Source organism: Tursiops truncatus, chromosome 20 (genome assembly GCF_011762595.2).
Source record: "Tursiops truncatus isolate mTurTru1 chromosome 20, mTurTru1.mat.Y, whole genome shotgun sequence".
NCBI classification, from domain to species: Eukaryota; Metazoa; Chordata; class Mammalia; order Artiodactyla; family Delphinidae; genus Tursiops; species Tursiops truncatus.
In genome coordinates, this window is record NC_047053.1 from 50990725 (window position 1) to 51005195 (window position 14471).

General features: G+C 56.1%; 2 protein-coding genes across 3 annotated transcripts; both read left to right on the plus strand.

Annotated features, from left to right (window-relative positions):
* Positions 1-2300: 2300 nt before the first annotated feature.
* MRPL38 (mitochondrial ribosomal protein L38) lies at positions 2301-7265 on the plus strand. The gene is made up of 9 exons (XM_033846489.2): positions 2301-2399; positions 2516-2695; positions 4033-4167; positions 4247-4455; positions 5004-5076; positions 5247-5292; positions 6199-6357; positions 6547-6683; positions 6906-7265. The coding sequence occupies exons 1-9, from the start codon at positions 2333-2335 to the stop codon at positions 7040-7042; spliced, it is 1143 nt and encodes a 380-aa protein (XP_033702380.1). The 5' UTR covers positions 2301-2332; the 3' UTR covers positions 7043-7265.
* A 155-nt stretch (positions 7266-7420) lies between these two features.
* On the plus strand, positions 7421-13826 carry TRIM65 (tripartite motif containing 65). Of its 2 annotated transcripts, XM_004310410.4 has the most exons (6): positions 7421-9201; positions 10428-10523; positions 10770-11003; positions 11087-11261; positions 11399-11464; positions 11987-13826. In XM_004310410.4, exons 1-6 carry the CDS (start codon positions 8608-8610, stop codon positions 12559-12561), a joined length of 1740 nt encoding a protein of 579 aa, XP_004310458.2. In that variant the 5' UTR covers positions 7421-8607; the 3' UTR covers positions 12562-13826. The 2 variants fall into 2 exon arrangements, with proteins under 2 accessions (XP_004310458.2, XP_019794312.1); XM_019938753.3 differs by lacking the exon at positions 11399-11464.
* The last annotated feature ends 645 nt before the right edge of the window (positions 13827-14471 follow it).

Consider the following 14471-nt stretch of genomic DNA (forward strand, 5'->3'; position numbering starts at 1 on the left):
AGAGGGGCAGGCTGGGGTGGGGGTGGGTTTAGAGGCATGTAGAAGAGGATTCAGAAACCAAAGGAGAAGATAAAATAGCAAAGGAGGCCAGATTCAAACACGCGCAGGACATTAAGCATACAGGAACCCCTGTGCTCCTCCCGGCCTGAGGCACAGTCCCGGTCTGCTCACAACCTTCAGCTCTGCTCTTCCATCAGCAGAATTTCACAAATTAATAAGCAGTGCCTCCAGGAACTTCCCTGGGGGGTCCAGTGGTTAAGACTGCGCGCTTCCACTGCAGGGGGTACGAGTTAGGTCCCCGGTCGGTCCGGGGAACTAAGATCCCACATGCCACACGGCGCGGCCAAAATAATAAAATAAGTAACATCTGAATAAAAATGAAAATATTAAAAATAAGCAATGACTGGGTCTTACGGGCCTTAACATACAGTAGCTGTGCACTGATGGGTGAGTTGGCAGTGACAGTGAGTTTAGCTGTTTGGTTGCTGTTTATGAAAACCAAATTCAAGGTGTGGCCACTTCCTGCTGAATTAAGAGACCCCGCCCCGCCCATGCCATTTCAGTGTGAAAGTGAGGGTCAAGCTTCTGCTACTACCAGAGCAACTGAATGGGTCAGCAGCCCTGGTTGAGACATCAGGGAAGGCTTCCTGGAGGGACTGCTTCACGGGGTCTAGGAGGTAGCCAAGCAACAGGGGGAGAGGTAAGGAGTGCAAGGCAGAAGTAACAGCATGTGCAAAGGTCCGGTGCCAGGGGGAGAAAAGTGCTAAGTAAGTGAAAAATGTGAAACCGAGCCCCTGTAAAACCATGTTCCCTTACCGAGTTTATGATTAATCTCTCTATCCAAAACTTTATTCCCTTTCTTATCCCCTCTGATCTCAATCCTGTGCTAACGGAACAGTAATCAACCAGAGTCAGATGACTAAAACTGCTGCTGTTGATAACATCGTTAATGTACTAAAATTGCTATTATTATAGATATCTCCATTCATGTGCAAACTCAGGCCGTTTCTCCAGGGCAAGATGAGCTCACAGACCCCCAAGCCGTGGACTACCTGGCCAGAGAGTCGTAAACCAGAAATATCCTGATTCCCAAAACTTTGATTAAGAAATGTAGGGACTAAAAAATAAAAAAAAATGAAATGTAGGGACTTCCCTGGTGGTCCAGTGGTTAAGACTTCGCCTTCCAATGCAGGGGGTGCAGGTTCCATCCCTGGTCAGGGAGCTAAGATCCCAAATGCCTTGCAGTCAAAAACCAAAACATAAAACAGAAGCAATATTGTAACAAATTCAATAAAGACTTTAAAAGTGGTCCATATTAAAAAAAAATGTCAAAAAATTATGATTAACCCCAGCTTCCTTTTTCCTCCCCTAAAAAACCCCCCACAAAACAAAACTCAAAGACCAAGTTGGGGTGGATCTGAGGTTTGTCTCCCACTCCCTTGCGTGGTGTCCTGCAATAAATCTACTCTGCTGCAAATCCAGTGTCAAGAGTCTGGCTTTCTGCATCACAGGCACAAGAGCCCTTTGCTGGGTTACAGAAGGTTGGTGTCACAGAAGCTTGAATTCCAGGACAGAGGGACCAGAGCAGAAGCGGGTCCAGATCACCAGGGGTACCAAGTTTCATCTTGTTAGAACTGAATCCCAAGAACAACACAACCCTGAAAAGGTTTAGGCAAAGGCAAAAACTTGGAGGTGATCAAAAGCTAACACACATCCCACAGTTAAGTGCTTTACATATGTTAATTAACATTTAATCCTTCCAACAATCCTACGAGGTAAGCACTATTACTACGTGCTTTTTTTTTCCAAATGAGGAAACTGCAAGGGCGACAGCAAGGTCACAATCTGGAATCTGAACCCAAGTAGGAGGACTCCTGAATCCCTGCTCGCAACCCCTTCCCCTGCCCGTGCTGCCGGGGGTGCTCAGGATGCCGCCTTCAGGGACTGGGTGACCCCTGAGAGAGAGCAGCACCCAGAGCCCCGCAAAGAGCCTACCTCGTTGAGCCGAGGTGGCTGCGGGCCCGGCCGACCGTCCCCAGTCTGTGCCGCCCCCTGGTGGCTGGACGCGGGAAGGGGTCCGGACCGCTCGCAGCTCCGCCTCGCCGTTCACCGGTCACTTCCGGAACCAGGGCGCCCGAGGTCCGCAGCCACCTCCCGGAGGGAGGAGCTCGCGGATCCCAGGAAGTAAGACTCCTGGGCCTAGGAGGGGGCGTGGCTCCTGTGATGCTAGGGCGGGGCCTGAGGGCGGGGCTTCCGCCGTGCGCTCAGGCGCTGCTGCGGCCGCCTCTTTCGGGTCTTAGGAGCCGCGGCGGCGACGGCGGCTTGGGGGAAGATGGCGGCGACCTGGTGGCGAGTCGCGCTGTACGGGAGTCGGAGGTGGCGGGGCTTCAGCACCTCAGGTGAGGGCTCTTGGAGGTCTCCGTATAGCCGAACCCTGGGGATCGAGACAGCTCCCGCCCCCGACCTCCGTGGGGCCGGGCCGGTGCCGGCCTGACGTCCCGCTCTCTGCCCGCAGCCGCCCTGAGCCGCCGGACCGCTCCTCTGGGGCCGATGCCCAACGAGGTCATCGACGTGAGCAACCTGGAGCGGCTGAAGAAGTACCGCAGCTTCGACCGCTACCGGCGCCGGGCGGAGCAGGAGGCGCGGGACCCGCACTGGTGGCGGACCTACCGGGAGCATTTCGGAGAGGAGTCGGGTGCGGGGCGACCGGAGCTGGGCGGTGACCCCGCCGCCTTGGGACTCGGGGGCGCCCCGCCGGCGTCCTGCCCGAGCTTGGGGGAGGGGGCCTGCCAGCGGTCCCATGCGCACCGGTGGCGATTTAGTCCCACCAGGATTTTTCACATCTTTCGGTCCCCCTACTTTGGAACATTCCCTTCTCTCATTATTAGAGTTCCACCTTGGATATTTCTACACCTAAAGCCCTTTCCTGACCAGCTCCCCACGGCCCAGTTCCGGGTTAGAACGCCCCTCTCTGCTCCTACAATACTGTTCATGTAGCCTTGGCCACACCGTATCCTGACTCTCTTCGCAGCCTCCCTCCCAGTTTATGAGCTCCCTAAGGGTGGGGATCCTGCCTGTCTTGACCACCATTGGATCCTTGCACCCGCACAGTGCTTGGCACGTAGGTGTGCAATACTTTGCTGAATTAAATTGAAAGCCCTGGGCAAGGTGACTCAGGGACCCTGCTCCTGAGAGACTGACTACACTTAAGGAGTTTGTTCTTTGGAAAGCGTTTATAAAGGCATTTTAATGATGGTTAAGGGCACACGTGTGGAATCTTACTTAAACCCAAGTCAATCTCTTGGGAGTGACTTCCCTGAGGTTCAGTTTCCTCAACTATAAAATAAAAAGATTGTGTCTGTGTCACAAGATCGTTGTGAGGATTAAAGGATACAGTTAATCGGAATTCTTAGACTAAAATCACTCTTGATGTGGGCTCAGTGTCTGTTTCTTATTGTCATAGTCTAATGTAAATGGGAAAGGGTGCTGGATTGAAAGTTTTCTAGGGTCTTGCTCCTCAGAGTGTGTTCTGGGAACAGCAGCATGGGCATTACCTAGGAGCTTGTTAGGAATGCAGAGTCTCAGGCCCCACGCTAACTTGCTGATTCAGAATCTGAATTTAAACAAGTTTCCCAGGTGACTTGTGTGGTTTTGTGCATTAAGTGTGAGAAGTGCTTCTTTCCTTCTAGCTTCAGCTCTGAATTCTGCCAGGTACACAGGTGCGAGTCCATGGCCAGCTGTGAACAGGCTTGAAGGTGACCCCAACTATAATTGGGATGGCCATCCGCCTCGATTTCCCATGACCGAGACAGATGATGTAACCTGGTTTAGGGATCAGTCTCAAGTTGTATCCAATTTGCTTAGCAACTGGACCCTGTTCATGTCTGTGAAGCTGGCTACACAGTATATTTTAGTTTTGTGAATTAAAGGGTAAGCTTTAGCAGCAGAGCTTGCCCAGTGAAAGGAAAGGTATGGACAGGCAGCTTAACCAAGACCTGATCCTACTTTCTCTAACACCCCTTCCCTCCCCAGATCCCAAAGACAAGATTGACATTGGGTTGCCTGCACCTAAGGTCTGCCGGACCCAACAGCTGTTGGAGCGGAAGCGGGTCCTCCAGGCACTGCGGGCCAATGTGGAGGAGGAACGGGCCGCTCGCCTCCGCACAGGTAAGCCTTCCCAGGGGAGAGGGTCCTGGGTGTGTCCCTGCCCTGACCCTGCATCCCAGCTGGCATCATTCCTTCCCAGCACGCATCCCACTGGAGGCAGTGAGGGCTGAGTGGGAGAGGACCTGTGGCCCCTACCACAAGCAGCGTCTGGCTGAACACTACGGCCTCTATCGAGACCTGTTCCACGGGGCCACCTTCGTGCCCCGAGTCCCCCTGCATGTGGCCTACGCTATAGGCGAGGACGACTTGGTGCCTGTGTACTACGGCAATGAGGTCACTCCAACTGAGGTAACTGCTGGCCTGTGCCCCTCCCCGCCCTGTGTACACAGACATATCCCACCATGGGGCCGCAGACAACAACTCCTTTTTGAAAGCATTTATAGAGGCAGTTTTTATGGTGGTTAAGGACACAAGCACGGCATCTGTGTAGACTGATCTGGGGTCTTCTTGTTCTCTGTCTCCTCTTTTTGATTTCCTGATAAACAACACCGTGATACAGTAATTACAAAGAAGAGGATGTAAAGTGAAAGGAAAAGAAGTCCCATCTTGGCATACTGCTGTGACTGACCCTCTGTCTTCAGAGTGCCCTCCTAGCCCCTGGTCCTTGGCCTTCTTGTGGTTCAGATCTCGAGATAGTCAACTCTGTAGAGTTCTATAAGTCTATAAGTCTCTGTTTGCCCACCTGCCTCTCAAGGGGCTGTCATGGGCATTTGTTTCAGAATAGACTCTTCTTTCTCCAAGGTTTCTCAGGCTCCTGACCTCCAGAACGAAGGTCTGTTTAGAACAGCTTGTCCATCCCTGATGGGGTGACAGCTCCATCATTCTTTCTCCACCAGGCTGCCCAGGCCCCGGAGGTGACCTATAAGGCAGGCGAGGGCTCCATGTGGACACTGCTGCTCACCAACTTGGGTAGGTGTCTGGGGCTCACTTGGACTCCTGCCTCCTTCACCTCCCGGGAGCCAGGGCCCTGGGGAGCTGGGGGAGGGGCCAGATGGAAAGCTCCAGCCCCAGCTCCTTCCCAGGGAGGAGGTGGGAAGGGGCGGCAGTTCCCGCAGTCAGTGGGGTGTGTTTATGTGCAGATGGACACCTGCTGGAACCGGATGCTGAGTATTTGCACTGGCTGGTGTGAGTACCTGGGGTAGGGGAATGGGTCAGAAGCGTTCCAGGAGGCCCTGGCACCCTGGAAAGATCTGCACCTGAATTCTGGTCGTGGCTCCACCATGGACTAACCACCATCTCCCATCCCTGGAGGTGGTTCGTCACGTCTGCTTCCTGAGGGTGTCAGGGGCCCTGTGATCCAGTGGCTGAAGACAGGTGCAGAAGGAAAGCAGGCAGCAGTGGGCCTTGGCCTCTCCCACAGGCCTCCTGGTCTCCCTGAACTCCTTTCCTTACCTGTAAAACGAGGATGATGCCACCACGTGCCTTAGCCACCCTGAGGGGCTCTGTGACAATCAAATGGGAAAGGAGTCCAGGAGAGGCCTCTGGTACCTGTGGGCTGCCTCTTGTTTTCTCGGTGGCCTTTGGTTCTGAGCACCAGGCCAAGGGGAGGAGGTCAGGCATTTTTATTCAACTGCAGTTACCAGCCTGTGTAACAGGACCCTCTGGGGAGTTGTACCTGGGGCAGGTACAGCGGCCATCCCAGTGCCAGGCTGGGCAAACACTCCCTGACAAACCTAGAGGCTTTGGGAAACCGGGAGAGAAACAGCCCAAGGTCGCATGGCTCTCCCGCGTGCACGGCTGTGGCATCCCCACAGCTCCCCAGGGCCAGTAAACAGGCTGCTTGACGTAGCTCTCATCTTGACAGTTCCTGGGGCCCTTGTCGGCCTCTGAGCCCCTACTGTTCCCTCCACAAGTTTGCAGTCCATCCGAGGGTTTACAGAGCTCTACTTCCTACTTGATTGTACAATAGAGATCATTTTAGGGTCTCTCTTCCCGGGGAGGTATATCAGTCTCTAGGGAGCACACGGGTGGGGATGTTCCTGCTGCCACCTCCCGCGAGTGGTAATTAACAGATGCTTTTTCTCCCACCAGAACCAACATCCCAGGCAATAGGGTGGCTGAAGGACAGGAGACGTGTCCCTACCTGCCCCCCTTCCCTGCCCGAGGCTCCGGCTTCCACCGCTTTGCCTTTCTGCTCTTCAAGCAGGACAAGCCAATCGACTTCTCTGGGGACACCCGGCCCTCACCCTGGTAATCTGTGCCCCTCCCCCACACACAGCTACCCCCAGCCTCAGGCCAGCTTCCCAGCAGTGGTCAGTCTTTCTCAGTTCTCTCTCGTAACTTGAGCTGTGCTAGGCAGACCCTAAGGGGCTTCTCAGCATTGCCTGTGGGGCTCTGGTGCCCCCTTCCCCACTCTCTAATGCTCCGCTCTTCCTCCAGCTACCAGCTTGCCCAGCGGACCTTCCACACTTTTGATTTCTACAAGAAACACCAAGATGCCATGACTCCAGCTGGCCTGGCCTTCTTCCAGTGCCGCTGGGATGACTCGGTCACCCACATCTTCCACCAGCTCCTGGGTAAGGGCAGAGTGGGCTGGAGGAGGGGGCGGCTGGCCTGAGCTCACAGACCTCTCCTGACTTGCCAGGAGGAGCGCCTGTCAGGAGAGGGCCACCAGCAGGCGTGCCACTCCTGGGGTGGGCTGGCTGGGTGGTGCCAGCCTGGGCAGTCCCACCTGGCAGACGCAAGAGGGGCTCAGGCCAGCAGCAGTCCACACACACGCCCCTTCACTCTTCTTGCAGACATGCGAGAGCCTGTGTTTGAGTTTATGCGGCCGCCCCCTTATCACCCTAAGCAGAAGCGCTTCCCCCACCGGCAGCCCCTGCGCTACCTGGACCGGTACAGAGACAGTCACGAACCCACCTATGGCATCTACTGAGTGGCTGGAGTGCCACCCCCCTCAGAGAGTGGACTGGGCCTCTCAGGCCACCCTGTCAGGCTCCGCAGGCGGGAGCAATAGAGACACAGTGCCAAGGGGGGCAAGCATTGGGGTTCTCTGGCCTGCCTGAGGCAGCCCCTCTGCTGCCCTCCCAGCAGGCCCAGGGCTTGGAAGTGAAGAAGGCTGGGGAGTTGGGGGTATGAATATATTGATTTTTGCTGTAGCTGGTCTGGGTCTGTGTTCTGGGAGCAGCCAGAATGCCGCCTGGTGGGACTCTTGCTTTATGGGTGGGAAGAAGGCTGCCTCCCACCCCAGGAGGTGACCCCTCACCTCTGTTTCCTGAGGGTGTCAGAGGCCCTGCGATCCACTGGCTGAAGACGGGTGCAGAAAAAAAGCAGGCAGGGGATCCTGGCTGCTCCCACAGGCCTCTTGAAAGAAATTTGCCAGCCCTGGGCATTGGCCCCTTGCCGGCTGTTCACAGGCTCCTGGCCTCCAGATGCTTTGAATAAGAAGCCTTGTCAGGTGGGGCAAAGGCAGGTCTCAGAGATCTCTGGGCACGCCCCCTGCTCAGGACCCAGAAAGCTCCCGAGTGCTTGCTGGATGGTTAGGGTATTTCTCCTCTCTAAAGGCAGAGACTGCCTAGTAGCCAGTCAGGAGATCAATGCACCTTTCCCAGCAAGAGAAACTTCACATACTGTCACCCAGAAGACAATACGCTTGCTGCATCAAAGGGAGAGGACGCCCCGCCTCAAAATTAGGCCAGCTCCTTTGGAAAGAAAGAGTTAACCCTCCTCCAACTCACGCTGGCCCAGCACACACTGCCCCCAGGGCAGGTGGGTTAGCAGTCAGGATCCTTCTGTGCTCAGCTGCAAGGGAACCACCTCTCTAAAAAGTGAGGTTCCAGAACAGTTGGGACCTGCAGACAAGGAACTCTCCCCAGCAGAGGGCTGACACCAAGAGGGGATTCCAACTGCAGGTTAAGCTTGCTTTAGTTTCCATTAAAGGGGGTAGGAAGGAACCACTGTTTTTTGGTCTCTGTCTCTTGGTAACCAGAAATTTCCACCTCACTGTTTGCTTTAAAAGAACCGAAATTAGGCATAACCTAGAGAAGGGAGACACCCTAATCCGGCAAGTGCCTGAAATTCAGCTCAAGGAAAAAGTGCAGCAGGGCCCCTCGGGTCAGGAGAGAGCATTTAATGAGCACTAGCTGTGTGCCCCATGCTCATTGCCAGGCATTCCCATGTGCGGTCCTGTTCCATTTAATCGCCCAAACCCCTGGGAGGTAGATAACAACAGCCCTTGTTGTTGTTAGTAGTATTTGCATGAGATTTTCAGATTAGGGGCTCAGAAGAGGTTCTGGTGGTGGCCCTCAGCCAGGAGGAGGCCAGGAGGCCCGACGGGTTTCCCAAGCCTCTTGTGTCCAGATTCCCTGCACGGGAGCTGCTGGACTGAGGATCTAGGGAAGCAGGATGGAGGTCCCAGAGAGAGCTGGACCCCAACTCCCAGTTTCGGGTGGTAAAAGGCAGGCAGGGGTGGCTCGGAGTTGACAGGGGCCGAGCACCGGAATGGGAAGCCAATCCCGCAGCCGTCGGTGCAGGGTGGAGCGAGCGCACTGGGAGTGGCGGCTGGTCGGGGCGGAAGAAGGGCTGTCAAGTTCGTCTTCCCAGGCGAGTCCTGGCTCCGCCCGCCGCACCCACACCCGGGCGCCGGCGGTCCCTTTAAGAGGCCCCGGCCTTCCGCCCGTGCGTCTGGGGCCGGCCGCCGCCGCCATGGCCGCGCCGTGGCTGGAGGACAGGCTGACCTGTGCCATCTGCCTGGGGCTCTACCGGGACCCGGTGACGCTGTTCTGCGGCCACAACTTCTGCAGGGCCTGTATCCAGGACTGGTTGGGCCGCAGCGAGAAGGTGTGCCCCGAGTGCCGGGAGCCCTTCCCCGACAGCGCCGAGCTGCGCCGCAACGTGGCTCTGAGCGGCGTGGTGGAGGATCTGCGCGTCCGGCCGGCGCCCGACCCCGGCCCCGGCGCGTGCTGCCGCCGGCACGGGAGGCCGCTCGAGCTTTTCTGCCGCACCGAGGGCCTCTGCGTGTGCAGCGTGTGCACCGTGCGCGAGTGTCGCCTCCACGAGCGGACGCTGCTGGACGCCGAGCGCCGAGAGCGCGAGGTGACCCTCGGGGGACCCCGCCCTGCTCTCTGCGCCCGGGCGGGGCTGGCAGCTTCAGCAGCTTCGCTTGGTCCTGTTTTTATTCTGGTTTGAAAGGAGGTGGTGGTCAGAAAACATGCTTGGAATAGAGATGTTAGAGCTGGTGACGGGTCCAGGGTGAAGTAACAGGGGTGAGTGGCTGAGATGGAATGAGGAGGTCAAGGAGCCCAGAGCCAGAATGTGGAGGGTAATCCCTGTGGCTGCTGAAGGCACAGAGTAAGGACAGGGTGTTACTGCTTGTGGGACCAAAGACCTTGCACTAAGCATCGAAGTTTGCAGTGGAGGGCAGCAACAGGGAGAGAGGGAGGAACAGGTGGTACAGCCCGCGGCAGATGCACTGCAGGAGCTAGAATTTGGCTAGGGAGAGGGGAAGTGACGCTGGGGTGTGAGGGGCTGGATGTGTGCCTTTGGGGGAGAGTCAGGGTGAACCAGAAAAGTCTGCCCTGCCCCCTCCTACATTCAGCATGTTTTACCGTGCCGGAGGCGGTGAGGCCTGAACAGAGGCACAAGTGTTGCACTTAGGAAGACCTGATTACTTTGACCAAGTTGTCAACTTCTCTGACCTGTGAATCGGGGATAATATCAGTCCTTCCATCAAAGTGTTGCTGGGACAAGAAGAATCAAGACAGGCTCTTGACCTGGTACAGGGAACCAAATCCTAGCAGATGCGCAGTCCTGAACTACGAGAGTATAGCATTTTGATCCTCGAGGAGACCAGACAGGTCACAACCAAATAGGGGTGCCCCCTTCCCCCTCATGTCCAAAGCTGGGCCTGAGGACTGGCCAGGCATTTGGAAGAACCCAACTTACACCTGCGGTGCACTGCCCACCTGTCAAAAAACTTTGGTGCTTTGGGTCGTCGCCCCTTCCCCTCAAGGCCGCGTAAGCTCCCATTTATTGACTGAGGGTTGTGGGGGGCTGCTCCGCCCCAGGTTGCTCGTCTTCAGCCCAAGGCCTCTGCACCACCCTGCTCCGGGTGGGGAAGGGGCCTTGTCCAGGCCTCCCTGGGACTCTGACCCAATTCTCCCGGGGCACACACCAAGGCTGATGCTCTGCGTGCTGGCCTCACCTGGGGTGGCATGAGGAGGGGATGCCCAGCATCTGCAGGTGTTTTGACTGGCTGAGGGGGGAACTTCACAGCCGATCCTGGACCCCTCTTGTTACTTGTCCCCCGGTGGGCACCACAGGCCCAGCTGAGAGCCACACTGGAGGTCACCCAGCAGCAGGCCACCCAGGCTGAGAGCCAGCTACAGGAGCTGCAGCAGCGAAGCAGCCAGATCCAGGTATGAGGCCTGTCTGCTCCACGCCCCCCACGTCCTCATGCCGTGTCCTTCGAGCAGCCACTGGCCGGTCCCTGGGACACCGGGCAGTAGGTGTAAGCTGCCTTGAAAATGCCTCCTGGCAGCAGGAAAGGAAGGGCTGAACAGGGGGAGAGATTCCAGGGACCATGGCTCCCTACATTCCCACCCCTCAGGCCAGCGGGCAGCCCAGGGACTTTGCTGCCCTCGACTTCTCCTGTGCCCACCCAGAGCTCAGCCTGCACCCTGACCTCCGTGATCTCTGGCAAGTTCAACCGCCTGCTGCAGGCCCTGGACATGCAGCGGGACTTGGCCCTGAGGAACATCGAGGTGGCCAAGACACAGGCGCTGGAACAGGCCCGGGACGAGAAACAGCGACTGCAGGGCCACCTGGAGGCCTTGTCTTGCTGTGACCACAGGATTCGCAACCTCCTGGAGCAGTTGGACGACCGGACCTTCCTCCAGGTACCAGGCCTTGGGGCGGCAGGGTGGGGACCGGGGTGCCTGCCCTCGTGCTCCGGCTCACTGCAGCTGTCCCCGGGGCTCAGGAATCACAGCTCCTGGCGCCCCCAGGCCCGCTTGGGCCACTGACTCTCCCGCACTGGGACGAAGATCAGCAGCTGGGTGGCCTGAAGGAGTCCCTGAGCCAGCTGTGTGCCCTCCTCCTGGAAGAGGGGGGCCACCCCGGAGCACCAGCCGAGGCTGCTGACTTTGGCTCCATGGGTAAGGCTGACCCCAGATCTCTCTCCACCCCTCTGGGCCCAGCTGTCCTTCCCACTGGGGTGGTAATGGAGTGAGGGCCCAGCCCCCAATGAGCTCCCCTCCAGGTCACTCCCCTAAAGCACTGCTTTGCCCCCTAGAGGCCCCAGGTCCCCCGGCACCAGTCGCGAGCCTCGTCTGTCCACTGAGGAGGAAACTCTGGCAGAGTAAGAAGGCCCATCGGATGTGTGTGTGCACCTGTGTGAGCGTGTGCGTGTGAGTGCGTTGTGTGTACACGTGGGTCTGTGCGTGTGCACGGCACGTGCTATGACTGTTCTGTACAGGAAGTCTGTTTCCCTCCCCTCCCTGGGGCTAGCCTCGCCCCTCTGCACACCTGTTGCAGGATGCACACCTCTTACACGTGCAGCCAGTGTAGTGTTTAAGGAGATTCTGGGCACACAAATCTGGGATTGATCACAGTTCTTCCACTTTACGAAGTTAGGTGACCTTTCTGAACCTCCGTTTTCTCATCTGTGAAACGAGGCTGACGGAAGGTTCCACCTCAGGGGTTGCATGGAGGGTCGGATGTTGAGATGATGTCCACGTTAGCTCAGCTTGCAGTCGCCCCGGCAGATGTCTGGCGATCCGCCCGTGGACCTTCAGTTGCTGTCTCTCCCCTCTGGGGACAGGATGGTGGCCAGGCACAGGCACCCTTGCCCGCTCACCTTCCGTCCATCTCTGCCCAACAGATTATCGCAACCTGACCTTCGACCCCATCAGCGCCAACCGTCACTTCTACCTGTCTCAGCAGGACCGGCAGGTAAAGCACTGTCGCAAGCCCCGGGGCCCAGATGGGCCAGGCAGCTTCGAGCTCTGGCAAGTGCAGTGTGCCCAGAGCTTCCAGGCCGGGCAGCACTACTGGGAGGTACGTGTGTCCAACCACTCGGTGACGCTGGGCGTTGCCTACTCAGAACTAACGAGGCGCAAGCTGGGGCCTCACACGGACAACATCGGCCGTGGGCCCAGCTCCTGGGGGCTCTGCATTCAGGAGGACAGCACCCAGGCCTGGCACAACGGGGAGGCCCGGCGCCTCCCGGGGGTATCAGGGCGGCTCCTGGGCATGGATTTGGACCTGACCTCTGGCTGCCTCACCTTCTACAGCCTGGAGCCCGAGACCCAACACTTGTATACCTTTCATGCCATCTTCTCCCGGCCCCTCCACCCCGTTTTCTGGCTCCTCGAGGGTAGGACCCTGACCCTGTGCCATCGGCCCGAGGCCAAGCTCCCTCCAGGGCTCCAGGAAGAGGCCTCAGGGCTCAGCTGAGGAAGGCACAGGATGGAGCTCAGGGTCAGGACCAGGTGCCACCAGGCCTGTGGGCCCAAGAACTGCCCCAGCCCCTGGCCTGGGGGCCTGAGGCCACAGCTCTAACGGGACCAGTTGGTGGCCAGAAGACCGAGTCAGGACCAGGCTGGGCCACTTGGAGAGAGAGGTGGGTGGAGCCTCCAAACTGGAGTTTACTTTTCCAGCCTCTCTGAACGGGACAGGGGCTAAAGGAAGTAAAATGGGAGCCCAGTTCTAGGCACTGCCTGGACCTCAGAGGCTAGTGCAGTGCCCAGGGCTCCTGGTCCTTCAGTAGAGCGAGTGTGGTGCGGGACACACCACAGGGTGGGACAGACAAAATCATACATGCAACAGCCCCAGAGGAAAAAACGATTCCTAGAGGAAATCTTGGGAAAATTGATATTTACCTTTTCCCTCCTCATCTTTATCTCTTTTCTTTTTGTTATTTTCCTTAACATTTCGTATAGTTTGGTCTTTTTTTCTTTTACTTTGTACATCCTTGTGATCGTATTCTATAAACAATTGTGTTTTCTGCGTGTTTTACTTAACAAGCATTTCTCACATTGTTAAAAACTTTTCTCTGAATGACTACAGTATAGACAGTCATTCTAATGACAAAGACAAATTCTAATCAGAATTTGTTTACCCATTATTGGACATTCAAAACGTTTTATTTGAGGGCTCTAAAAATATGGCCGTGACGACTGTTTTTGAACAGGAAGCTTTGGCCATATTTATTGTTACGTACGTAGGCTACATTTCCTAAAGAGGAATTGCTCAACAGAGAAACAATGAACACTTGAAGATTTTTTATTTTTATACAAAGGACCAAAATAAAGAAACCTTGAGTCAGGCCAGCTAGTGCCACTGCCCCCCCATCCCACCAGGCAAGTTGTTGTGGCAGAGCCTCAGCTGCCGTCTTCCCCACCTTATCCCCGGGGGGTGTGGGGATTAAGCACAGTCATTCGTGTAGGTGCCAGCACACTGCCAACTCCTTTTATTTTGGTTTTTGCTCTTTGGAACGTGTTTCCGCGAAGATCCTTGTACATGTTTTTGCTTGTGTTTCTGGAAGTGAGGGTGCTGGGCCATAGGGGAGCAGTAGTTTTGTACTTGAAATGTTCCACTTCTTGATCTGGGTGGTGGTTCCAAGGGGGTTTGCTTTATAACTTTTCCCACTGCACACACATGTTTTATATACTCACGTGTAAGTATCTGACAATAAAAGTTTCATTAAAGGATAACACATACTCCAAAAGTTACAAAATATTTTTATATAAAGTGTACCTCCCTCCCCACATGGTAACCTGGCCTTGGCCGCTGCCACAGTCGCAGACTCCATCTTGTGGCCTCACTCCTCAGCCGTTTGGCTCTCTGTTCAAGGGCAGGGCCAGGCCTCTGATTGGTGCAGCCTGGGCAAGGAGCTTCCAGTAAGATTCCTAAGGTGGGGAGGTCCCCAAACACGGGAAGGAGGTTGTGACACTGGGCAGCCCAACAGTGTGACAGCTGGGTTAACAGCAGGAGCTGAAAGGCCGGGCAGGGCAGGATGCAGGACTGAGCTGGCCAGGTAGCCATCATCACTGGCTGTCCCGGCGCACAGATTCTAACTGTCCCTCTTGATCCCAGAGCCCCAGCACCCGACACAAGTGTCCAGCCAGCCGAGCCCATGTTCTGAAAGGGGCAGAGAAAGGAAGAACAGCCCCCTTTCTGCTTCCATGGTGGGGAGTGCCTTGGGTCATTTATTCCGTGGATTTACTTTTTTATTGGGTTGTTAGTCCTTTCTGTGTTGTCCTGTGGGAAGGTTCTATATTGTGATCATTAACCTTTGTTTACATACAACACTACTGCCATTTTTCTTTTTTTTTTTTTTTGCCGTGATGCTTGTGGGATCTTAG

Coding starts and splice junctions, on each gene's coding strand:
- MRPL38 (XM_033846489.2), top strand. CDS start 2,333: ATGGCGGCGACCTGGTGGCGAGTCGCGCTGTACGGGAGTCGGAGGTGG. Junction 4,456..5,003: donor ATGAGGTCACTCCAACTGAG/GTAACTGCTGGC, acceptor TTTCTCCACCAG/GCTGCCCAGGCCCCGGAGGT. Junction 5,077..5,246: donor ACTGCTGCTCACCAACTTGG/GTAGGTGTCTGG, acceptor GTTTATGTGCAG/ATGGACACCTGCTGGAACCG.
- TRIM65 (XM_004310410.4), top strand. CDS start 8,608: ATGGGAAGCCAATCCCGCAGCCGTCGGTGCAGGGTGGAGCGAGCGCAC. Junction 9,202..10,427: donor CCGAGCGCCGAGAGCGCGAG/GTGACCCTCGGG, acceptor TGGGCACCACAG/GCCCAGCTGAGAGCCACACT. Junction 11,465..11,986: donor GAGGAGGAAACTCTGGCAGA/GTAAGAAGGCCC, acceptor TCTGCCCAACAG/ATTATCGCAACCTGACCTTC.